Raw genomic sequence first — 25025 nt, 5'->3', positions numbered from 1 at the left:
TTTTCCATTTTGTAATCTCAGTACATAAGTCATAATTCAATCTTTCTGTCACAGTACCCCCCTCCCTAGCACCTATTTGCTTTCCCCTCTCTGGGTATTTGAACTGTGCCTGCCTTTATTACTACTACCTGGATCTTTGCTCTGTCTGGATCTGCACCTTTGTACAGTACAGCTTATACCTATTAAACCTTCTGTTATTATCTGCGTGACCCTCTCCACCTACCATTTTTTCCTGTGTACTCCACCACAGCCATTGCAATAATGCAGCCTAAGGCAAAGACCCATTCAAACGGAAGGAGAATCACTTGGAGATCTTCAATTGTTCGTTTACCATTTCCTAATGATCATAAACAAAAGAGAAAATGGAGTGATGCACATTTTCACTTATCAGAATTACTGTAGTTGTGGAAATTAGTCATGAGTTCATGAGAAATGACTATGATTTCAGTGTTAATAAAGGGTTAACACAATTGAACATACACAATTTAGCGTCTTTGCAAAATGTATGCTGCAAGTAAAATGATTTAAAAAAAAAAAACTACAAACAATTCAGAAAACTAAATGCACCCAGTTATTATAGTAAATTATAGTGTGCTAATAGTTGGAACATTTCTGGTGAGATAGTGCATACTTACGCATTGACAGGATCAGCTCTGCTGTTAGTGTTAAAGAGTTCACCAAAAAGAGAACTGCTACTCCACACATACACAGTCTAGAGAACGGAACTGAAATACAAGACCGAAAAGGAATTGTTTCACTGGCAATCCCGAACTGTTTTCTGTTCTGCATGAGAATCAGATTACAGCAGTGTCAATACAGAAATTAAGCAAAAACTAAACTTCTGCTCTCTTCAGTATTCTCCTTCCTGTTTATCTTTGTGTTTTTATATCTAGACTCTGTTTTTATGGTAGGGCAGTACCCTGTAAGAACACCTTTTCTCCCACCAGTCATGTTTACCTGGGGTTCGGGGTGAACTTCACACCTTGACCCACAGAGTATAAAGGTCATTGGGGTCAGGGAGGCTTTGAGGTTACAAAGGGCTGGATGTCATTGTTTCTTGTTATCCCTTCATTATGTCATCAATTTAAATCTGTATAATCCTGTCAGGCTTTGCTGAGTCTTGTTAGTTTTAGTGTTGTTTTTGGTTGTGATTTAACTCCTGAATATTTTTGTTGATTTAGTTTTCTTCTTTACATGCTTGACTACCTGTTTGCTGACCTTGAACTGTTCTTTCATCAACAATATATTTCCATAATTTATAACAATTCCTCCAGTCTCTCCTCATCCAGTGTTACAGTGATCTGTATCTCCATCTCTGTTTTAGTGAGTTTCATTTTCACACAGTCAGCTCTATTTATTGGTACATTATCAACAGGTGTGGAGTTCCCTTTAAATTCAAGTATGCACCTGCAGTTCAGCATAGTAAAAATTTTATAATGGCAGTAGACGAGGATAATGCTCCTCAACTTCCATCCGTGGACTTGTGCCCCGTGCAAAACGACGACCTCCACAAGGAGATCGCCCATTTATTTATTCTTGTTGGTTTACTCATAGTTTGTTTGTTCAACCAGTTTTCGCTAGCAAGTGTAAAGATCTGCAGTAAAACATTCACAGATGGCTGGACCTCCACGAATTCCTTCCTCAAGTCGAGAGAGATCTTCCCTGGGAACACATCAGCAAGCTAACCATCATCATCAACTGACAGCTGGATGATAAAGGTATCTGGACAGAATAACGTGATCCAATGTAACTTTCACTTTAAAGTGCAGGAAAGGCTCACCCCCACGAAGCCACCTGACGTTCTGCAAGGGCCGTGAACAAAGCAACGACAGAATGTTGAAGAACTGAGTTTAATATCTAGCAATGTACTTTTTTTTGCTGTGTTTTATGTAGAGATTTAATTTGGTGCTACAACACTGTAGATCCAAGATAAAGGAATCTGTTTGTTAAAGGCCAAACTCAAAACACATATGAGGGGGCACGTCCATTAAGACCAACCATTAAAACCATAAAGTAGTCCCCCAGTGTGTGTGTGTGTGTGTGTGTGTGTGTGTGTGTGTGGTGGAAGGGGGGGGGGGTAATTAATAAAACAATTAAATACATAACTAAATATAAATGAGAGCAGAATAGATGACTGAAGAGGAGAAGAGAAGAAGTGCCAGAGATGAAGAAAGACAAGTTGAGCAGAGAAGAGATGACAGAGGAGAGGAGAGGAGAGGAGAGGAGAGGAGAGGAGAGGAGAGGAGAGGAGAGGAGAGAGGAGAGGAGAGAGGAGGAACGGAAAAGATGACTGGAGAACAGAGAAGAGGAGAGATCTACAGAGGAGAGGAGGAACCGAAAAGATGATTGGAGAGCAGAGGAGAGGAAAAGACATGACTGTAAAGGAGATTAGAATATAGGACCAGAGGAGAGAGGGTTGGAGAGGAGAAGTCGAGAGGTTAAAATGCGAGGAGAGCAGAGAAGAGCAGATGTACCTGATGCCCTCCCAAGTGTACTTGTAAGTAAATGACATCAATTTCCTAAACCTTGGTCACAATATCTGTACTTGTCTTCATATAACAATACATAGATTTCTGGTTATATGAATATTGTTATACATTATTATTATTATTATTATTATTATTATCATTGTTATTATTATTAATAAGGTACTAATAATTTCATCTTATGAGTTAGTGAATTCCCTGCCCGCCGGGGAGATTTGTTCACCCACACCCACAGTTTATGGCTACGGCCTTCCCTTGATCTCTCTATCTCTCGCTCTCTCTCCTTTTCTCCTTTTTCCACATGCGAACTCCCCTTAATTTCTGATTGACTCAGATTTAACCACTCGATCTTTATCTCTGTTGCCTTGAGAGCAATAAATAGCAGTATATGCTACTGCTTAGCAGTATAATTGATGCTTTGGTATGGTTGTGTACATGCTGTGCTTCCTTTATGATTATGTTGTAAACAGTTATTGTGATTATGTTGTAAACAGATCCCAGTGACTCTCCGTACCACACAGAGCGGTCTTAATCCACCCGTCTACTAACCTAACATCACATGTTTGTGGGTATAGATTTGAATATGGTTGAATTTCGTATCATAGTCTCTCCCTTTATATCAGGATCCTATACTCCTATACTCCTCCCCCCACACACAAGCACGAATGTACACACACACACCCACATACGCACACGCATGCACATAGTCAGTAGTTCACCCAGTGTCTCCCCATTTGTTATAACTGTGTTGTTGTGACGTTTTAACTAATAAATGTGTCTCGTATGTTGAACCCCGTTACCTGAATTGTTGTCTCTCATTTATAACCTGAGTCCAGAACTACTATCGAACTATCCTTTAGAGTATAATTATACCACCAATACACCAATTACCACCAATACAATTTACTGTAGATGTTTGACTTGGTTGATAAGATTAAAATAAATAGTTGGAATTTTAATGCAGTGTAAACTAAATTTCCAATATTTTGTTGGTAATTTTATGAGACTGACAGCTTTAAGAAACTTGTCTGGCACCTACAGCAGAGTGTGCAGAGAAAAATAAACACCCTACTTGTATATATGAAGGAAAGCCAAGACAGACTACAGTGGTAATGCACAGCTGTGGACTTGTGTCTATGTAGTGAGTTTTAGGAGGTGGTAATTTAACATTTATTTTGGAACAAAGGAAACAACAATTTTACCTGTTGGACTGAAAAACAACAAACATGTCACTCATACAAACCAGGCTAAAGTGTTTAAGCACACTGAGAGGCTGAATGTGTGTGTCCCAGTGAAAGGCCCAGTGATAGGCTGAATGTGTGTGTCTAAGCCCAGTGAGCGACTGAATGTGTGTCTCCAAGACCAGCGAGAGGCTGAATGTGAGTGTTTAGTCAAGTGTGAGACTCAATATGTGTGTCTTAGACCGGTGAGAGGCTGAATTGGTGCTTAAATCCAGTGAGAGGCTCAATATATGTGTCTAAGCCCAGTGTGAGGCTGAATATGTGTGTCTAAGCCCAGTGAGAGGCTGAATATGTGGGTCTAAGCCCAGTGTGAGGCTGAATATGTGTGTCTAAGCCCAGTGAGATGCTATAAATGAGTGGTGTTTCTCAGTACTAAAGCATTCAGCAAGGTTGTTATACACATGATTATTGTCACATGGCTCCAGGCAACACCACCTCTGGCCACTAGATGGCAGTCTGCTCAATTTTCCCCAAGTTCCATGTGCAAATAGTTTATTATAACATCATGGGCCTTCTAAGAGTCATTGCTTGTAATTTTCCACAAGGCCTTTACTCTAAAATGCTCAGAGAGATTTCTTCACATATCATTCTCTACCTTGGTTGCTAAGGTGACTGCCCTTGTCAGCCACCATAGAGGATGACACATTACACACTAATTTAGCCACTATAGAGGATGGCACATTACACACTGAATCGGCCACCTTAGAAGATGGCAAATTACACAATTAAAGCAGATTTTCAGACTCACAACCACATCTTTCACGATTTGTGACTGTCATTATGTAACAATATGATTGTTACATTAATCAAAGTGTAAACCTGCCTTAAGCCTGTTACCCAGGTTCCTTGTGAAGTCTTGCTCCCAATTTTACAGCATGCATTGCTGAGTGTTTCCCTTGTTTTGTCTCTGAGTATTTTGACCTCTGCTAATGGTTGTACAATTTGCCCTCTGGTCTCTATTGACCTCTGCACTTGACTCCTTGACACCTGCCTTGTCTGGCATTGTTACAATTATAAATGATGGCATTAAAATTTAATAAGGTAACCTTTAATATAAATGAGGCAGAACAGATGCTGTAGCTGCAGAACATTTAGATGCTGCTCACATGTAAACATGATGCCAGACATGAGTGTTCATATACAAGTTATTTCATGTATTTTGTCTCACTTTATGTGTCATACATTTTTCAAATGCAGAGCTCCTTTTATCTATGTAACATCTAAGGACTGAACTACTGCATTAGATTTTCATATAATACATTTTTGTACTTACCTAGTGGTTGTTTTCTCAGAGGCTTTTGTCGACCTGTTTGGAAATGTGACATGTAAGGGAAACCCAGTAAAATTCCTTCTGCTCACATGTGATCAAAAATAGGGAAAAGCTAATTAACCAATGATGCCATCATATTTGAATAAATTCATTTTAAAAAAGACCCGACATTGTTGCTGGTTCAGACAAACATTCATGCAGATTTTGAGCACATTTAATCAAATTATATTTTCCCCACAAACATACTGAGTAGGATTTATACAGTTCTCATTGTTGGAATGTCACACCCTCTTGATATAACTGTCTTTCACATGTATCTGTCACAGCACCCCTCTCCTAGAATCCTCCCCTGTTCATGTGTGTGTGTGTGTGTGTGTGTGTGTGTGTGTGTGTGTGTGTGTGTGTGTGTGTGTGTGTGTGTCTATTGTCATGCCCCTAACGTCTTACCGTGTTACCATGTGTCACACCTGTCCTTAGTTATATTCGCTGTTAGCACATGTATTTAAAACCCTTTTGTACTGTAGGTTGTTTTTGGTGTTTGACTCTACACGTAACATCATGCCAGTGTCTTCAGGTTTAACTGATCGATAAGTTGTTGTGGTTTAGAGTGTTTTTGTTCCATTCTTCGTGTTTTGGTTTCAGTTTTGTTTGTGTTATTAATAAACATGTTATTGGTTAGGGAGACTTGCGTCTGCATCCCACTTCCTCATCATGTCTTGTCACAGTATTATAATTATAATGTCAAACATGTGTCACCTTTTTGTTGAGTTTCACAGGAATGTCACAGAAACACATTTTTTTCAGGGCAACTATTGTAGTGACAGAACAATAAAATAAATGATGAACACTTAAAAATAAATGATGAACACAATAAATGCAAAAATACTGTACCAGTAATGCCAAGTTCTGCAAATGCCAGTACAGTCACAATGAAGAGAAGTACAATATCAAAGATCAGTCCCATAAAATCTACAAAAGGGAAAAAGACCCAAACATGTATAAAGTTTATTTAGAAGTGAATTCATGCTTAAAGGCCTGTGAGTTATACCCTATAAAGATTTAAGGCTTCCAGAAAAGCTTACAAAGCTTCAGGATTTATGTTGCATTTATAATTTTATAGTTAAATATGAAGATATCTTGTTCTTATTTCACCTAATTTTCTCACCTTGCTATTCTTTGCTGGTACGTTACCTCATGTATGCTAGTACGTGTTACCTCATGTATGCTGGTGCATATTACCTCATGTATGCTGGTACGTTACCTCATGCATGCTGGTACATTACCTCATGTATGCTGGTGCATGTTACCTCATGTTTGCTGGTGCATGATACCTCATGTGCTGGTGCATGTTACCTCATGCATGCTGGTACATGCTACCTCATGCATGATGGTACATGCATGCTGGTACATGTTACCTCATGTATGCTGATGCATGTTACCTCATGTGTCTTGGTGCAGTGTTGGTAAAGCAGGCACACATGTTGCAGTGCAAACACAAAGCTTTTTAGCAATCACACATATTAGAAAACACCTCTGCTTACCTTTATCATTTCTTTTCCAGTAATAAATGAGAAAAAATGAAAGGAAACATATGGAAAACAATACTCCTAATCCGATGTCAAACAGACGGACTGCAAAGAGAGAAAAACATATTGCAGACATTAGTATGGGCTTCATTTACATTATTTTACAATATTTTTCATTTTAAATATTCCTTTAAAATAATAAAATGAAAATATATACATCTAAAATTAATGTGTACATTAGCTTCAATTATATTATGGCGTCTCCCACAGAGACCAACTTCATTTCCTAGAACCCTCAACTAGAGGACACCTTCCTTCAGTAGATCTAGTTTGTCTACTAATCATCCTCACCTTTCCCATTTCACCATATCATATATATATATATATGTAGACATATCCTGATCCCCATCTAACTACTGGCCGATAACCTGCCTCTGCACAACATGGAAGCTCCTGTCAGGCACCATTGTGGCTATGATGAACAGGGCCCTATAAGAAAGCGGTTTTGTTTGTAACCACACCTGCACCTTCTTCATCTAAATGTATATAAACCCGTGCCAAAGTGTGGAGGGTGTTGGTTATTGTAGGCATAACGTGTGGATGTTTTATGTTAATGTAAAACATACTCTTGTATCTGTCTAACGTTAACTGTTTCATCCATCTCACCAGGATATACAGCAATGACATCGGAATGCCGTTTGAACTGGATAAGTGTGCTTGTATGGTCACAAGGAGAGGGAAGGTGGCTAGAACAGAGGGCTCACAGGCTCACACTACCAGAGGGTAATATAGCATATGTTAAGGGCAGCTAAAAATATCTTGGAAGTCAAAAGGGGATGACGAAGAGGCCACAAGGAAAGTAGCTACAGCCAAATACAAAGAATGAGGTAAGTCCTGCTAAATCAGCTGAATAGGAAAAATAAGCTATCCAAGCTATCAGCACTTACACTCTACTAGTCTTCAGATACCCCGCTGGCATAATAAGCTGGCCTAAGGAAGAGACAGAAGCCACTGACATCAAGACAAGGAAACACCTCACAATGCATGCAGGGTTTCATCCCAAATCCAGCACACTGAGACTATACACTAAGTGGAAGGATGGAGGCTGAGGACTAGTGAGCTCCAGAGCCACTATCCAGGATGAAACAACCAAGACCCAGGAATATACCAAGATAAAGGCCCAAAGTGAAAGTGCTTAGTGAGCACCTCAGACAGCAGAAACCCAAGGAGGATGGAAGTGAGGAGGAACAGGGACCATCATAGGAGGACAAACCCCTGCACAGTATGTACCACAGGCTGATAGCAGTAGTGGCTGATATGGAGAAATCCTACCAATGGCTGGAAAAGCCTGAATTGAAAGACAGCAGTGCCTCTGACTAATCATGCCAGCACAGAAACAAACACTAAGCACAAGCTCAGTAGAGGCTGGGATGTACCACACCAGCCAGAACCACTGATGCAGGCTGTGCAAAGATGCCCTTAAGACAATCCAGTGCATAATAACAGGCTACAAGATGCTAGCAGGCAGGGCATACATGGAATGCCATAACCAAGTGGCTGGCATAGTGTACAGAAATATCTGTGCCAAGTACACACTGGATGTTCCAAGGTGTATGTGGGATACACCCCTGAAGATTCTCTGGGACTTAGTAATGGCTAACCATCCAGATATAGTAGTGGTGGACAAACAGAAAAAGAGGGCTGTAGTGATAGGTGTGGCATTCCTGAGTGATAGCAACATCAGGAAAAAGGAACATCAGAAGACTGAGAAATACCAAGCACTGAAGGAAGAGCTAGAAAAGATGTGGGGGGTGAAGGCAACTATGGTAATTGGAGCAATTCACAGACTGGGAGAATAGCTCCAACAGATACCAGGAACAACATCCGAGATCTTGGTCTAGAAGAGTACAATCCTTTGTACAGCTAGGATGCTATGCAGGACTTTTAGTCTCCCAGGCCTCTGGTTGAGGATCCGAGCTTGAAGGAAAAAGACCGCCCAACATGGGCGAATTGAAAATGTATACACAAATTTATGGCATTTAGCTGACACTTTTATCCAAAGCAACTTACAATTGTGACTAAGTACAACAAGTAATTGAAGGCCTTTCTCAGGGGCCCAACAGTGGTAACTTGGCAGCAGTGGTGCTTGAATTGGCAACCTTCTTATTACTAGTCAAAGACCTTAACCTGTGATATTTGTGTGTGTGTGTGTGTGTGTGTGTGTGTGTGTGTGTGTGTGTGTGTGTGTGTGTGTGTGTGTGTGTGATCTGTATATATTACTGTTATTAACATGAATATGCCAAATATCAAAAAGGATCTAGGGTAAATGGAGATGTGTGCTGACACTCTACATGTTGACTTCACATACAGATACAAATTCACCTTTAATTAATGTCATTAGTCTTTTAGCAGTTTGTCATAGGCATATTGACACCTGCCATCCAGAGAATCATCACAGTATAATGACTCACCTCTTCCTCTCTGTCTACATGATAGATACATGATGGCAGAAAGCTAACAGCTATAATTCACATCAGGGCCACAAAAATACAGGTTTAGATGTGGTGAAAGTAGCACCTGCTCAAAGTGATGGCATAATTAAACCCTTCATTACAGTCAAAATACATGCAGAGCTGACATAACAGGATACAAAGTATCTTATTACATTTATCTGACACTTGCACCCAAAGCAACTTACAATTATGATTGAGTACAATTTGAGTAATTGTGGGATACAAGCATTGCTCAGGGGTCCAACAGTGGCAACTTGGCAGTGGTGGAGCCTGAATGTTATATTTGATAACAGTCATTATTGTGAGTGTATATAAGTCTTCTTTAGTCATGGATGTTGGTCATTATTTAACCTTCCGTTAGCCTTTGTGCTATGTTGTCTTATGTTGTGTGCAAATAAACATTACTGTGTTCTACATGGCTCACCTTTGCATTCTGCTTAGCCTCCCAGCATTACAGAAACATAGACTGCCAAAGGATGCCCGGGAGGAAGAACAAAAAGAAAAGGAAAGGAATGAAAACGTGTAACCGCTCCTCCCCAGTCCTTGCAGGGAAACCTTCCATACTCTTGGGCACGCTCTCTACTGGCACAATGGGGGAGAGAGCCCCTGAAGATTTTTTTTTTTTTTTGGGGGGGGGGGCTCAGAGTATGGTTCAGGGTCTGGACTCTGCAGAGTCTTACAGACCCCCATCGGACTACCGGAACTGGGAAGATGAGAACCAGTATCCAGGGTTGGACTCTGGGGTCTTACTATCCTATGAGGACTATTGAGAGGGCTATGAGGATTATGGATGGAGTGAAGAGTTCTACAAAGTCAGCCTCCAGTCGGACTTGGAGGTTGACCGCTTGGAGGATCTAGCAATGGAGGTGAGGATCCTCCCTCTGTGATGGACATTTGGTCAGCAGATTCCGAGAGCGATGAGCCTCCGGTGACCAAGGCACGCCACTCTAGAGCCAGCAAGTTGCCCTGCATGACTCGCAGAAGGTGGCAGCAACATCATCTGAAGACACTCCCTCACCTAAGGCACACAGCCCCAGAGCTCGTGAGCCTACACGTAAGCAGCAAAGTGGCAAGAAGGAGGTGTGACCAGTGCCCACCCCAGAGACAGGCAAAACAGCTGATGCGCTTCCTGGGTCATCTGCCCGAAAGCCAGAGAAGCCTCCACCAACCAAATCAGTGAGGGGTGATCCCCCACAGACTGGTTGGACTTCAACCCAGCTGACGACTGGGGGACAGGCTGGGGTTCCTGCCAGCTTCCCTGGAATACTTCACAACCCTTTGTGTAGTTTTGTTCACATGCCTGTCCCTGTCACTGTAACCGTCCCTGTCACACTTAATGTGCCGGTCACTTTGTCCCCCTTTGTGTCTGTGCCTGTTCCCGTCATTCTGTCTGTCATCCCTGTGTCTGTTGTCATCTTAGTCCCTGTCTTCCTCCCCTTAGTCCTGCTCGCGCTGGCCCGTGTCAGGTCGCTCGGTCCTCCAGACTTGCCATTTGGTGTTGGTCTAGGGGCCATAGCCCGATAGGCTGGCGCACCAGGAGTCGCGACATTGGGGAAGGGCTCTGTCATGGTATGCCCCCCCCCCATGTCTCCGTGTGTGTTCGTTTGTATGGCCACGCCCTCCCGTGTTTCACACCTGTTCCTCGTTTTGTGCCGTTATCATGAGTGTATATAATTCTTGTTTAGTCATGGATGTGGTTCGGTGTTTAACCTTCCGTTACACAATACACACAATTCAAGGAATCTCTGGCTCATCCATAAGCCAGCTAGAAAAGATGGATTTAAACATACAAGCATGCTACTCATGTACATTAACGGCATTTTGCAGATGCTCTTATCCAGAATAACTTACAAAAGTGCTTTGTCATTTACTCACCCTAACAGTAGGTTAGAGTCCAATATACCAATGAACTAGAATACTTGAAATACAAGGATCAATGCTGATACCTAGAAGTGTGAAACAACTATAAGCTCTATAACAGACAACAATAAGTGCAATAACAAACAATATCAAACAATGCTAGAATTTTGGTTATTCAACAGGTATAGGATCAATGGTCATTCTAAATATTCCATAAATAGATAAGTCTTCATTTTGCATTTGAAGACTTCCAGGGACTCTGCTGTCCAGACAGCCAGTTGAAGATCATTCCACCATCTGGGAGCCAGGACAGAGATGTTTGGACTCAGCAACACTGAATGCCCCATCACCAAGAGTACACAGCTTAAAGGATCTTTAATCAAGAAGAAGTTAGAGAAATGGAGGGTGTGCACTAGAGACTACGACTGTAGAAGTCTACCAAGGTAAAAGGGAGCGAGGCCATGCAAAGATTATAACCCAGAACAAGCAATTTATTATTGATATTGTACTGGGAGCCAATGAAGATTTGTCAAAGTCAGACTGATGTTCTCTCAGGATCTATTATGGGTTAAAACCCTTGCAGCTGAATTTTGCAAATAATGCAGCCTGTTCAAAACCTAAGCAAGGAGTTCATACAGTCGATTCTAGATACTATTTGTAACCACGCACACTTGTTAGCACACACCTGCATCTAATGTAATCTCATTATGCTTGTATGTATTTAAAGCCTTGTTGGTGTGTGCATTGTTGTTGGTCATTGTTCACATTCATGTTTATGGTCACAATGTTTTGGTTTCCATGTTAGCCATAGCTGTATTTATATTCCCTGTTATGTGCTTTCATCAGTTCCACCACAGTATGGTATTAGAATTATATTACTCTGGAACAGAAGAATATACATGTCTATGATCAGAACTGCACAGTCCATTTCAGGAGCAGTCTTCCCTGCATAGACATACTGCTCTAGGGACATCATCATGATGGACAATACACACCCCCAAAACAGCCTCATCATACTTGTATTTTATAGGATTATATAGAAGTGTGAAGTCCAGAACAACAATGCTAACAAACAGCTTTTACCCACAAGATATCAGGCTTGTGAATGACCTCCACCCATTGACCCTCCTCGCACTGCAAGTACTGCCCACACACAGTGAAGGCAGGACTCCACACATTCACAGACAGTAACTATGACCATTGTAACTGAAATTGTAATATTGCACAACAACATTGCACATTGCACTTTATGAACACTATATGACTGCCTTCACTGTATAGTAGTTAAGTCCTGTTTCTTTTGTCAAATGTTGGTCATTGTACTAAGCCTTTATCTGAGTTCTTCATCATCTACATTTCTGTTAGATATACTGCCTTGGTATCTGTTTCACCTCATTAGCCTGTTTATTTTTGTATTTTGCCTTCATTTTGTATTTGTATTTTGTTCTGTTCCTTTTGTAACCATGTATTCTGGTTTTGTTCCTTGTCTGATTCATATACCTTTTCAACCCCAGACTGTTCTCATGACCATGATTTTGGATTTGCCCTCAATAAAAGTCACTCTTATCAGCACTTGTGTCCTGCCTCCACTTACCTTTATGGTTTTACTGTGCATATGACAGAAAAAAAAAATCTTGAAATCTTTAATCTTGATACTGATAATTTAGCTAAAATTTACATTGGAAAAACAGTAGGCTACTGCATAGCAAAAGTAAACCCATGCACACTGAATCTAATCTTCAGGACGTAACTTTTACATGCAGATTTCACACAGGCTGTTTCTGAATATAAAACCTGATATATGGTCATTTAGGTGGAATATTATAATGAAAGTAAAATAAAACTGAGGCAAGGATTAAACAGAGTAATCGAATATGAATGTTTGCTTGTACACTGAGTGAAAAATGACTATGAATGATTCAAAAATACCTCAATAAAGAAAAAAAATGTAGATGAGAAAAGAATTTATACAAGAATCTACAGCATTTGATTTTTACTTACGAAAATCTCTGAACAGGGCATCAGGCAATTTCTCTTGCAGCAATGTGAAGAAGACATAACCTGAAATTAAAAGAATGATAAATTACATCAACATAATGTTTGGTATCGCTGGTTTGCTTTTACTGGATAGTAGTAGTATTATGGGACAAACTGGACAAAGGTAAAGGAAAGACACATGCAAGTGCTCTACATCTGTGTGAAATATATTACATGTACAGTATATGTATAAATAAATGTGTATAATTAACAACAGTTAAAGTGTAAAAAACAATTGGGATACCATTAAGCTTGAAATTTGATTGCAGAATGTTCAAAAATAACATAAACAAATGTAATTCATGACATAGATTCATATAACCAACAGGTATGTTCAGATAAAAGAAGGAAAAATTACTGCATGTCTCACACTCAAATACTGATATACAGCATATAAACATAACGATGAAATAAAATTCCTACCTATGAAGAGACTCAGAGTTATTATTCCAATAGCAATCATCGCAATTTCATATTCTAGACGCCAAAAACTCCTCAGCACTAGACGTGAAAGGAAAAAAAAAATCAAAGTCCATTTACATAAAACTCATTGATTTATGCCTCACAATTCTGGACATCAGGTGCTCTGCTCACTGTTATTGCTGCATTGTAGCTGTCTGAAAAGTGTGCAAATAACCAGAAACACTAAATATTTAATCTTTTTTTTATCATATGTCATAATAGTACCAATACAAGAGAGATCGCAAGTGCAGTCTGTAAACACTCGACAGTGATGGTTTTGCTCTGCGTTCCCACTCACTGATCATTTGAAATGATCAAATGATGATGAGGTTAAAGTGCAGAATATCAGATGCAATTCAAGGGTTTTTACATCTATAATAAGAAAATACAAGACACACGGGCATGTTCATGGAGCCATTTTTGGTTCCTGTTTATTTTGTGTACTTTGATTTCAGTCTTGTTTTACCTAATGGAAGGACGTGTTCAGGGGATTAAATTAGCCACAAAAGAAATGACACAGGGAAAAAGTATAAAACACATGAAGAAAGAGAGGTGCAAAAAGCAATGGAAAGTCATGACACCAGCTGAAATCTATCAGTAATTAGAAGGCAATCCTGCCACTTAGTGTAAATTAATATCAGATGGTTCAACTGACGGCCTATAAAAAGATGTCTCATTAACAAGGTGCCACACAAGAAACATCTCATGATGAGTAAAACCAGTAAGCTCTCTCAAGACCTTCGCAACCCTATTGTTGCAAAACATACTGGTGGCATTGGTTACAGAAGAATTTCTAAACTACTGAAGGTTCCAATGAGCACTGTCAGGGCCATAATCCGGAAGAGAAAAGAACATCATTTCACCATAAACCAGCCACAACCAGGTGCTCCCCACAAGATTTCAGACAGAGGAGTGAAAAGAATTATCAGAAGAGTTGTCCAAGAGCCAAGGACCACCTGTGGAGAGCTACAGAAAGATCTTGTATAATTGCTTCGAAGAAAACAATAAGTAATGCACTCAACCTCCATGGCCTGTATGCACGCTCACCATGCAAGACTCCATTGCTGAATAAAAAGCATGTTGAAGCACATTAGACATTTAGCCAAGTCTATGAAATATTTGGAGAATATAGTCTGGTCAGATGAGACCAAAATTGAACTCTTTGGATGCCATAATACACGCCATGTTTGGAGGTCAAAAGGCACTGCATATCACCCCCAAAACACCATAACAACAGTAAAGTTTGGAGGTGGGAACATCATGGTGTGGGGCTTTTGGCTCTGGCATGCTTTATATAATTGAAGGAAGGATCAATGGACAAATGTACCGAGACATTCTTGATAAAAATTTGCTGCCATATACCAGGATGATGAAGATCAAATGAGGATGGACATTTCAGCAAGACAATGATGCCAAACACACAGCCAAGGAAACTCAATTGGTTTCAGAGAAAGAAAATGAAGCTGCTAGAATGGCCCAACCAATCACCTGACCTGAATCCAATTGAAAATCTATGGAAGGAACTAAAGCTCAGAGTTCATAGAAGCAGCCCATGGAACCTTCAGGATTTGAAGAGTGTTTGTGTGGAAGAATGGGCCAAAATCACACCTGAGCAATGCATGTGACTAGTTTCTCCATACAGGAGGCATCTTGAAGCTGTCATCACCAACAAAGGCTTTTGTACAAAGTATTTAATAAATTTTAGTAAGCGTGTTCAATACTTTTTCTCTGTGTCATTTCTCATTATTGCACATATCTTAATTTATGGACATCTATGGTTTGATTTCTTTGCATGTGTGGATTGGATGGGGTGTTACTGGTTTGGATGTGGATTGGATGGGTTGTTACTGTTACTGGACATCTGGTGAGAATTTCATGTCAATAGCACATTTAGAAATGTATTTACTTAGAAAATGGGTGACGTGTTTAATACTTATTTCACCCACTGTATATGCCTACATTTTGGATAGTGTCCTTGATCTGTTTAAAATTATTTCTGCATGACTGAAAGTGTTCTTCAGTCATCTATTACTGAATGCTTCCATGGTCTACCAGATTAATTGAATTACTTATGTCACCTGTGCATACTTTTTTTCTCAAGCAATTTATTCTGACACATCAAGCATTTTGTTTTGTCTTTGATTTGATCTGATGGACCTGATGTTTTGGCTATACTTGATTTTTAGTTTTCATTCTCTTGCTGGCATGCTTTACTGGTATTCACACTTATTAAATCATCATGTTGAGACACATCAGTAACAGCATCCAGATGCAAATCACACCATTGGGCCATGCTTCTCCTATTCTGGGCTGTACTCCTCCAAGGCCACCAGATATTGCAGCTGCCCTCCTCTCAATCTGGCAGTGGTCCTGCTGTCTGCAAGAGGTCCCACCATTACAGCACCATCTTTCATGGCCACCCATAACTTGTCTCCAGGCTGGTAGTTAGGTGTGTCTCCTTGCCAATGGTTTCCCTTCTGCTTGTAGTCGGTGATGACTCCAGTGAATTTCCTCCCAGATGCACTCACTGAGCTTGCACCATGTCTGGAAAACAGGCTGGTCTGATGCCCAGGGGTGTCAGGGATACAGCAGAGATTGGTACCTTAGAATGCACTTGAAGGAGATAAGCCCTGTAGCTGCACAGCGATGAGAGCTCTGGGCATATTCTGCACAGAGGTTAAAAGCTCACCAGGCTTGTGGGTTCTGCTGGCAGTAGAGCGAAAGGAACTTCCCCTGTTCCTGATTAACTCTCTACACTTGTCTGTTGGGAGCGTGGCATGTGTGCTGTCTTGCTGTGTGCACGTTTCGCACATGACGACACATGCTGCACAATGTTCCAGTGCATCACCAGCCACTGGTAGCGTGCTGTCAGAAGCGGTGCTGTGCATGTGGATTCGAGATGTTCTGAGCTCACGGAGGTGTGTGTCCAAGTGATAAGCACCGTACAACATTATGGAGGGATGTAGAGACAGATAGGTGGGCAGTGAGGGCGAAGGTTATCCACAGCGATGTCTCAGTCCTGGTCCCAACAGATTACTCCCATGAAGCACAGTGGAGAGAGAACAGGCTCCTGGCAGGTGGTTTTACCTCAATACCGTACTGCCAGGAGAGCGTGTACACCTTTATGTTTTTCTCTCCTGGTCTGTAGATGACCTGGAAGAAAAAACAAAAGAAAAACACAGACCACCAAGCCTTCCTGGAGTTGAGTCTCTTTGTTGTCTGGAGGTACTCCAGGAATTTGTGGTCGGTGATCATCGTGAAGGGGTGCTATGCTCCCTCAAGGCAATTCCTGCAGTCCTTGCAGAGGTGGCACTTGCATTTCTACAAATTGTAACATAAATTATTGCACAAGAGAGTGCTGAGGACTTGTCGCACACCATGCACATGTTGGTCGTAAGAGGGTGAATAGACCAGGACACCATTGATGTAAGCGATGCTGGATCCACCCAGGAACTCCCTTAGGACTTCATTAATGTATGCCTGAAAGATGGAAGGTGCTGTGGCTAGGCCGTACAGAAGAACCAGGTCCTCATAGTGTCTTCAAGCCATCCTAAAGGCCTCCCATTTATCACCTTCCTTTATTCTAATAAGATTATAAGCAAAGTGGTGGTCTAGCTTCATGAAGTACTGCACTCCCCTCAGCTTCTCAAGGGCAGGTGTTACTAGAAGTGCACTAAGACCTCTATAACCTGTGCATGGCCTCAGTATATCTCACACTAGCTGAGGCAGGCGAGGTGAAGGGGTGGATGTAACCCTGGGCCAGGGCCTCCTGGATGTACTCCTACTGGACCTGTTCCTGTTCCTGGGACTGTGGATACACCCGGCACCATGGGGGGACAGGTCCTTCCTTGAGCTTGATGGCACAGTCATAGTCCTGATAAGGAGGAAGCTAACAAGGGGCACAGCCATGTACAGTGACTAGAACAGTGATGGGGCCCACTTAATGATATTGTTACATGCCCAGGATGTGTGTGGGTCGTGTGTGCAGAGCCATGAGAGACCCATAGTGACTGGCTGGGACAGGGAAGTTAACAAATAAAAGGTAATCTACTTTATGTAGAATGTGTCTGTTTCTAGCCAGACACAGGAGGTGAAGTGAGTTATAAACCCTTAAGATCTCCATACAGCGTGTACGCACTCAGCAGAGATGGCAGAGGGTTGGGCCGGATACGCAGTCGGGCAAGTGCCCAATCTGAGTCCCAATGCCAGCTGCTCCGTAATTGATCATCACTATAATTAGAGAAGAGCGACTTGTGTGTAACCCTCACCAACTCGTGAAATATCACAGAGACAGGAGTGTTTTTTCATCTTCTCTCATGTTCCTTTGCATTCACTGCACATACACCAGCACTGGTTCATTCCAGTAGGTCCCGACTGCTAGTGTCTGAAACTCTATGGCATATTCTGCTGCTGAGGGCTGACCATGTCTAAGGTGCAACTGGGCCTGGCCACAAACTCTACCACAGCAGGGATAGTGAAAGACTGCCTTGACTTCCTTTACAAACTCAGGGTGGTCAGTGAGCAGTGGAGGGATGCAGGACACCAGCACAGTCCGCCAAGTCTTAGCCCTCCCCATGAGATGAAAAACATGATTTGGCAGGCATGACTAGCATGATCAAGCAGGCACAACTGGTAAGTGAAGTACAGTTTGCATTGTACAAAGGAACTCCTCCCAGTGTTTTGGGTCTCGTCTGTAGACCTCAGGAGTAGAAAAGTAACAGTGTATTCTCTTGGAGGCTTGCAGATTAGTCTGCTCACCAGACCAAACTCAGTGTCCCATGGTGAGGGCCTCCATGAAGTGACCATGGCAGTCTACCACAAACTGGAGCTCTCCCAGTTCTTGTTGTTGCTACCCAAGAGTGGCCACTGGAGCAGCCTTCACGCAAATCTAGTTAGGGCTGCTTGCTTCATTCCCAGGTGACTACACATTCTGTAACAGCAGCAAGGAGGGAGCAAGATCCGTGTGTGGTTGCAGGGAGTCTTTTTTTCTCTATAGAAAGTTCAGAACACAGCAGCAAGTGAAAAAGGGAAAAAAGAAAATCAGTATTACAAAAGCAGCAGTAACTCTCAGAATACCCAAGCAGCAGTAATTCTTGTAGCGCTGAAGCCACAAAATGCTTTCATGCTTTGAGCAGGGAGTAATGTGGGCGTAAATAGAGGGAAATACATGCATGGAATTAATAATCAGGTGATTGAGAGTGGGACAGGTGCAGTGTGTGTGTGTATATGTTTGTGTGTGTGTGTGTGTGTGTGTGTGTGTGTGTGTGTGTGTGTGTGTGTGTGTGTGTGTGTGTGTGTGTGTGTGTGTTTCTCCCTCTGGGCACACCATTACATATACATTTGGGTATCATCTGCACAGGATGAAAACCCAGACCAAACTTCCCAAAAATATCCCCAAGTGACGAATAAGCCTGAGAATAGCGCCCTGAGGAAGACCCTGCTATACTGGAACAGAATGAGAATGCTTACCAAAGATAAAGACAAACTGAAAGCGATTGTAAAGATAAACACAGTGCCACACAGTCCAATCCACCTTTGCAGCAGGTCAAGTAGAAGAGAATGGCTGATCATATCAAAACCAGCACTCAAATCAAGCAAATACAAGGATGCGCACAGGTGTACCTAATAAAGTGGCCAATGTGTGTAACTTCCATGTGGAACAAAGAGCTTGAGTTTTATGATCTTAGCCCAAGTTGGAATAATATCTTTCACTCACATCCAAGAATTTAGTTCATCAATTAATCAAATATAAAATCATACACAGAGTATACTATACTCATTACAAATGTTATAAAATGAGTTTGATTCCCAGTTACAATCACCAGTTCTGCTCTGGGAATCTAGCAAATGAATTTCTACTCAATTTGAAATTATTTTAAACTTATGGCAATTTTCCCTGAATTATAACATGAGAGAACCATGAAAGCACCTTGTGTTTACAACCAGCTAAAAAATCCTGCTCTTAAATCAGCCTTCACAAGTTTGTAGTTTATGTTCTCATGTGGGTAAATCAGGGGTACAATAGACTTTTTTAAAACAACCAGCATGTGGCATAGTGCAAAGTTCTGGGCCCCACTACAACAAGCCTGGTGGAGATCCCTTAAAAAAGTTGTATTATTTTTTAAGTGACAATCCCCTCCTGGGGGCTGAGGGTTGGGGTGGGGCACTCGGGTGCATACACTAGTGCAGAGTGTCAAGATTATAACAAATAGTGATACCGTTCTTTATTATACTTCAGTTGTTTGAACACATACTTCAATACATTTCTGTGATTCACATGATTATTACATTTATTGCATAGGGACAATCATGAAAACCTACCTGAATAAACAACGATATATAACACAGGACATTCTAATGAAGTTGATATTTTAATTCTTTGTTGGACTTTCCCTGTAACAATAAAAGAAAATTGTAACAAAAAAAAAAAAAAATAGATTAATACCTTCAACAAAATTTTAGATTGGCATGCTGCCCCATTGTCTGTTGGGCAGAGAAACAGTGCTAGTGAATCAGTGGGTGATTAAAATTGACTACAATTTGTGTGGGGTTAATGGCTGCAGTTTGAGGTTAATGTCATCTGTAAACATTACCTGTTGTTTAATTTGAGACAGTAAATTTAAAAAATGTGTTTTGCCAGGTACTATCACTCTACAGTAAAGTATGCTAAATCATATGGAGGTGCTTATGTGAAGGCAGAAATTTGGATGTTTTTATAGTCAGACATCATCTGAATGATAATTTAATACAAGAAAATATTTCTTAAATCTTACCTTCAAAATTGGCTATAAATGGAGTAAAATTTAATAGTTGAGCAATCCTTAGGAGATTAATGGCTGAACAAACAGCTATCTCACTAAAAAATCCTGAAGCAAAAATAAAATCAATTATACCAGTGGTCATTCACTTCTCAAGTCAAAACAAAATATACAAAACTATGATTTTAAAGTATTCTCACAGCACAATTGTTGATGTGGCTGTTTTAGAAAACAATTAAAAACATAGTTTTTAAGTCTGCCTAGATGTGCTTAAGTGCAGTCACATTTGAGGCTGTTTGGAAATTAAATCACCAGGTGACAGGAGCTTAATGACATGAGGAATGCATAAAAATTAAACTTTTGTATATTATTAAACCATAGTGTTAAACATTAAGCAAAAATAACAAACCAAAAAAACAAAAACCTTGAAATAATGTCATGGCTGGCCCCTCCTTTGTGTCTCTATTGCCCTGGCAACCCTGTCTCCTTTCTGTTTTTCTTTGATTCCTCATTCTCTTTGCTCTGCCCATCATTTGGTTTTTCCCACCTGCTATTATTTTTACCTGTTCCCCCTTTTTACATTGCTAGCTTGTGTATTTAGGCCCCATGTTTGCCTGCCATTGGTCATTTGTACTAAGCCTGTCAGTGTTCGCATGGTTTGCCTGCATGCATGTCCCCTGTTATGTTTTCATGTCTTTTTGCTTTTTGTTTAAGATGTATTCTCGGTCTTTTCGACTTTGCTCATTGACCTTGGACCATTCTAACGACCCTTATTTTGGATTTCCAATTAATAAATTCATAAATAAAAGGTTGATAAATATAACACAGTAAAAGTACATTTTTTACTTCACAAATGTACTTCAGAAAGAGCATAAAGTCACTATTTTAAACAACTCAAGTAAAATTTGATCAAAAAGGTACTTTAGTAAAGGTAACTCATTGTGTAAATGTAGTTCATTACTATTCACCTCTACTATGTACACAGATTATTTTATTAAGATACAGAATATCTATGATCCATTATGTTTTATGTTACTAATATTTCTAATTCAATGTGTTTTTTCCTGTAAATACTCTTCATTACCTCAAGTTATGATTAATCTTCATGCACATGAATATAAAAGCATGACATCTGTAACAAACAGCCAATCATGTGAAACATGGAGTGAAGTTGAATGGAGGAAGAAAATAGAGGGCAATAGAATGCTGTAGATGGAAAATTCAAGGTTGGATCAAAGTGTAAATTTAGCTGCCTAAATGATAACTCCTGCTTCAAGACAAAACCCAGCTCTCAAAATAGCCTGAAGATACATTATGCTGTTAGTGCTTAAACATTTGTTACAAAGCAAACATGCCAACATAACACTGGCAGCACACTGTAAAGAATTTTCTTAGTTGTTGGCCAAGAGCAATATTTTTGGTTTTAAGAAGAAAATTCCTAACATTGCTACCAAAACTGCTAGCCAATATCACTGGCTGACTCCACTTGACATGCCAGGAAAGTCCAGACTGAAATATGAAGACTAAAGACATAATTTCAGATTGTAGGTGATGTTGGGATTATTTTACAGTGAAGACTATGGCTGACATTACTGACTTTAACAATAACACTGTTGCTACTAACTTGGTCAATGTATGCTTGATTTTTATACTTTCAGGCCATTCAAGACTGGCATTGAGTGCAATAAGTCTTATGACTGCAAATGAACACCAGGACACACACGCTTAATAAAAACAGCTGCAAAGTCAATTGTACAAATAATTTTGGTGTATTCTTGACTATGCACAAAATATACCATAAATTGTATATTATTTTTTTAAAGTTCACAATATTTTAAACATTACATTTAGTATGCCATTTTGAATTCCAAACAGTTTGAGGAACCAAACCGTCAAACCATTATAGGACCAGAACGATTTTTTTAAATGGCTAAACAAACAATGTCCATTTTAAGGAAAATAAATTCAAATAAATACTTACCATCAAGTTGTCCCCATATGATGAAGGCAAGAAACATAACAATGTTTGGACAAAAGACGAGGGCATGCTGTATTTTTATCATGTGGTTATCTGAAGAGATTAAGAAGAACTGCATTTAAGTTCCCTGCAGTGTAGTAAAACTCCATTGGCAAAAACATCAACAGTATTTAGATGAAGATCTCACGTACCATCCAGTTTTATACAAGTCCATGGTATGCAGGCAAGTAGAAGAGAAATTCCACATAAACAAACAAAAGCACAGAGAAACAACTCCAATTTGTGGATGGCAGAGTAACCTGTGGCAAAGACACATAATTACTGCATCTAACTAAAATGTATTATTGTGAAATTTGCTCACTGAGTACAGTCTCATTCACTGTAGGTCCCTGTAAAAACAGCATAACATAATATAAAAAAAGTTATACAATAAAATAAAAATATAGAAAAAAAACCATTTAAAGGAACTTTAAAACAAAATTGCAATAATTTAACTACTTAATACATAAAATTAATAAAACAAGACCAATTTAGAGATACTAATAGATCTCAGATGTACATCTTTGAAATGTGGGAGGAAACTCTACACAAAATAATGGCAAAATAATGTTGTGATTCACTCACCACTTATCTTTACTTCAATCAAAGTTTCATTATATTCCTGGTTTTTGTAAACAACACACTTGTAGACTCCTGTATCCTTAGTGGTCACATCTTTAAGTAAGAGTGAGAAGTTTCCATGGCTGATCTCCTCAGTAAAGAAATTTGCCCTATCACGGTAAGCCTGGTCCTGAGACTCTGGCTGACTCTTTCCATCTTGGAACAAATGCACTACAGTTTCAGAGTCTGTTCTTCTCCACTCCACTTCCAGCTCTTCCACTGGTATGGGAGTTTGAACATAACAGAGCAGCATCACCGAGCCTCCAGGTTGGATAGCCAGAGGACCAGAGGGGCCCAACACATGGAGCTCTAAAATAAATTAAAATAAAAGCAAATTTGTTAATGTTTCACATTTCCATTTAAAATATTTAAACAATCATTCTTGGCTCACTGGCTGCATGCACTCCATCTCCTTGTTCATCTTCCTTTTAATTTACAATGCAAATTAGTTGAGACAGCTTGGCCAATGACAATATTTGGTTTACAGATTTGGATGTTAAATGTCCAAATGTATAATATTTTTCTAAGGCTCCACACACATTGTCATATAGTTGAACAGAATCTGTGGCATCAGCCCGTATATGCTAATAAGCTGGAGAGAGGACAAGCAGAGGTTTGTCATGGACACTAAAGGCTGAAATGGTGGCATTTACTTCCCTGACACTAACAAGTTTACAGTCCAGTTACCAGCCAGCAGTATCAGAATTCAAACCAGTAGCCCAGTAGCCCTCAGTAGATAACATACTCCTCTTCAACCACCAGACCATTTGTATTCAAATCCGGTCCTGCATTTTGTAATCCCTTGTAGTTGATTAAATGATTAATGTAACTTGGGCACTTGTCACACTCCTAGATGAAGAGGGTGGAAACCTGGGATCTGGGATCTGAATACCACTGTACTAGACTATAATAGAGAGAATAGGCTATGCAGTATTACAAACATCAGGTTCATTAAATGAGTCCTCAAGAACAGCTGGGCATGTTGATTAATACTGTTCCTTGAAGTTTGGATTTCTTAGCTGTTATGTGGATGGTACATACACAGATGGCAGGATAAAGGTGAAGATATGTAGACAAAATGAGGCTCTAAGGTATTTGTGTAGAGGTATAATGGACAGATATCGTGTTTACGGTATTATGACTTATATTTAAGGTACATCATTGTCCTGTTTGTTTTGTGTGTCTGCTAAGCCTACAAATTCAACTGCAGTGATAGTGTAATATATGTGGCATTAATCAAATATATCTACCTGGCACAACTACACATTATAGTCTGGATAATATCATAAGATTTCACTTATTTTCAGGACAAACGTGCCACTATGCCAATATTTCGTAGCACACCTTTACTACAATGTAAACATTTCTATTGATACCATTAAATCAAAGTCTTTCTTATAACTTTCGTTTTCTTTAACTAGATTAAAAGTTGTTTCAGAATTAAAATTCTGGGGTTATACAAACTTAAATGAATAAAAGGGTTATATAAAAAGGATATTACATCGGATGTGTTTAAATATTTTTGAACAAAATAATTTAGACGCACATTGAAATCTATGACCACAGCGATTGTTTTGTTTTTTTTCCTGTGTTTCTTAACGTGCAAATTTAGTGATTTTAAAGGGTTTTTTCTTTAGAGATCTGACTTTCGTTCTATTATCCGCTTAGTTACTGATTCTACTGGCTCAGACGGCGCGTTCAACTCGTTGTAGAGCTGGGGGGCGTTACCCATTGTGTACGTCGCCACGTTTAACACTTCTCGCCGTTTATACAATTAACAACTAACAAAAAAGAATAATGTTTAAAGCATAGCTTACCATTAGAGAGAATACCGACCGACAGAGCAAAGCAAATAACGAGGCTCATCTTCATGTTTGGGAAGTTAACGGTCTTGCCACTTGAACGGTGAAAGCTTTTACTTTTACTTTCCTACAAATACGCAGAATGTTATACTGAGTGGATTTGAACGTGCCAAAAATAGACAGAACCCCAGTCGACCATTAACTATACAGCACTCTTCACCGCAAGCGTCAAGGAAGAATGTGATTGGCTCAATCCTTATTTTCTGAGAAAAATGATCTGGAGTTCTGCCATTTTGCATACTGTTATGCTAGGTACAGTGGTGCAGACGTAGTCCAATAGTCCACTAGGGTATTTTTTGGTTTTATTTTTATCTAAACACATAGTTCAATGCATTCATTCATTTTGGCATGATATTAAATGTGAAACATCTT

The 25025-nt window shown here is 39.9% G+C and overlaps 1 protein-coding gene across 1 annotated transcript in view; it reads right to left on the bottom strand.

Annotated features, from left to right (window-relative positions):
- LOC113569021 overlaps nucleotides 1-24710 on the bottom strand; it is a 33037-nt gene extending 8327 nt beyond the window's left edge. The window contains exons 1-13 of the mRNA XM_035533311.1: nucleotides 24609-24710; nucleotides 22756-23100; nucleotides 22323-22430; nucleotides 22135-22224; nucleotides 20169-20261; nucleotides 19717-19788; nucleotides 13357-13434; nucleotides 12898-12957; nucleotides 6539-6628; nucleotides 5889-5966; nucleotides 5001-5033; nucleotides 636-725; nucleotides 224-337 (exon numbers count right to left, since the gene is read on the bottom strand). Of these exons, the coding sequence (XP_035389204.1) occupies nucleotides 224-337; nucleotides 636-725; nucleotides 5001-5033; nucleotides 5889-5966; nucleotides 6539-6628; nucleotides 12898-12957; nucleotides 13357-13434; nucleotides 19717-19788; nucleotides 20169-20261; nucleotides 22135-22224; nucleotides 22323-22430; nucleotides 22756-23100; nucleotides 24609-24663 (1306 nt within the window). The 5' untranslated portion in view covers nucleotides 24664-24710. The remainder of the gene's footprint in view (nucleotides 1-223; nucleotides 338-635; nucleotides 726-5000; nucleotides 5034-5888; nucleotides 5967-6538; nucleotides 6629-12897; nucleotides 12958-13356; nucleotides 13435-19716; nucleotides 19789-20168; nucleotides 20262-22134; nucleotides 22225-22322; nucleotides 22431-22755; nucleotides 23101-24608) is intronic.
- Nucleotides 24711-25025: the final 315 nt, after the last annotated feature.

This window comes from Electrophorus electricus, chromosome 14 (assembly GCF_013358815.1).
Source record: "Electrophorus electricus isolate fEleEle1 chromosome 14, fEleEle1.pri, whole genome shotgun sequence".
Lineage (NCBI taxonomy): Eukaryota > Metazoa > Chordata > Actinopteri > Gymnotiformes > Gymnotidae > Electrophorus > Electrophorus electricus.
Note: the sequence above shows the minus strand (reverse complement) of the source record. Positions and strands in the feature narration are given on the sequence as shown.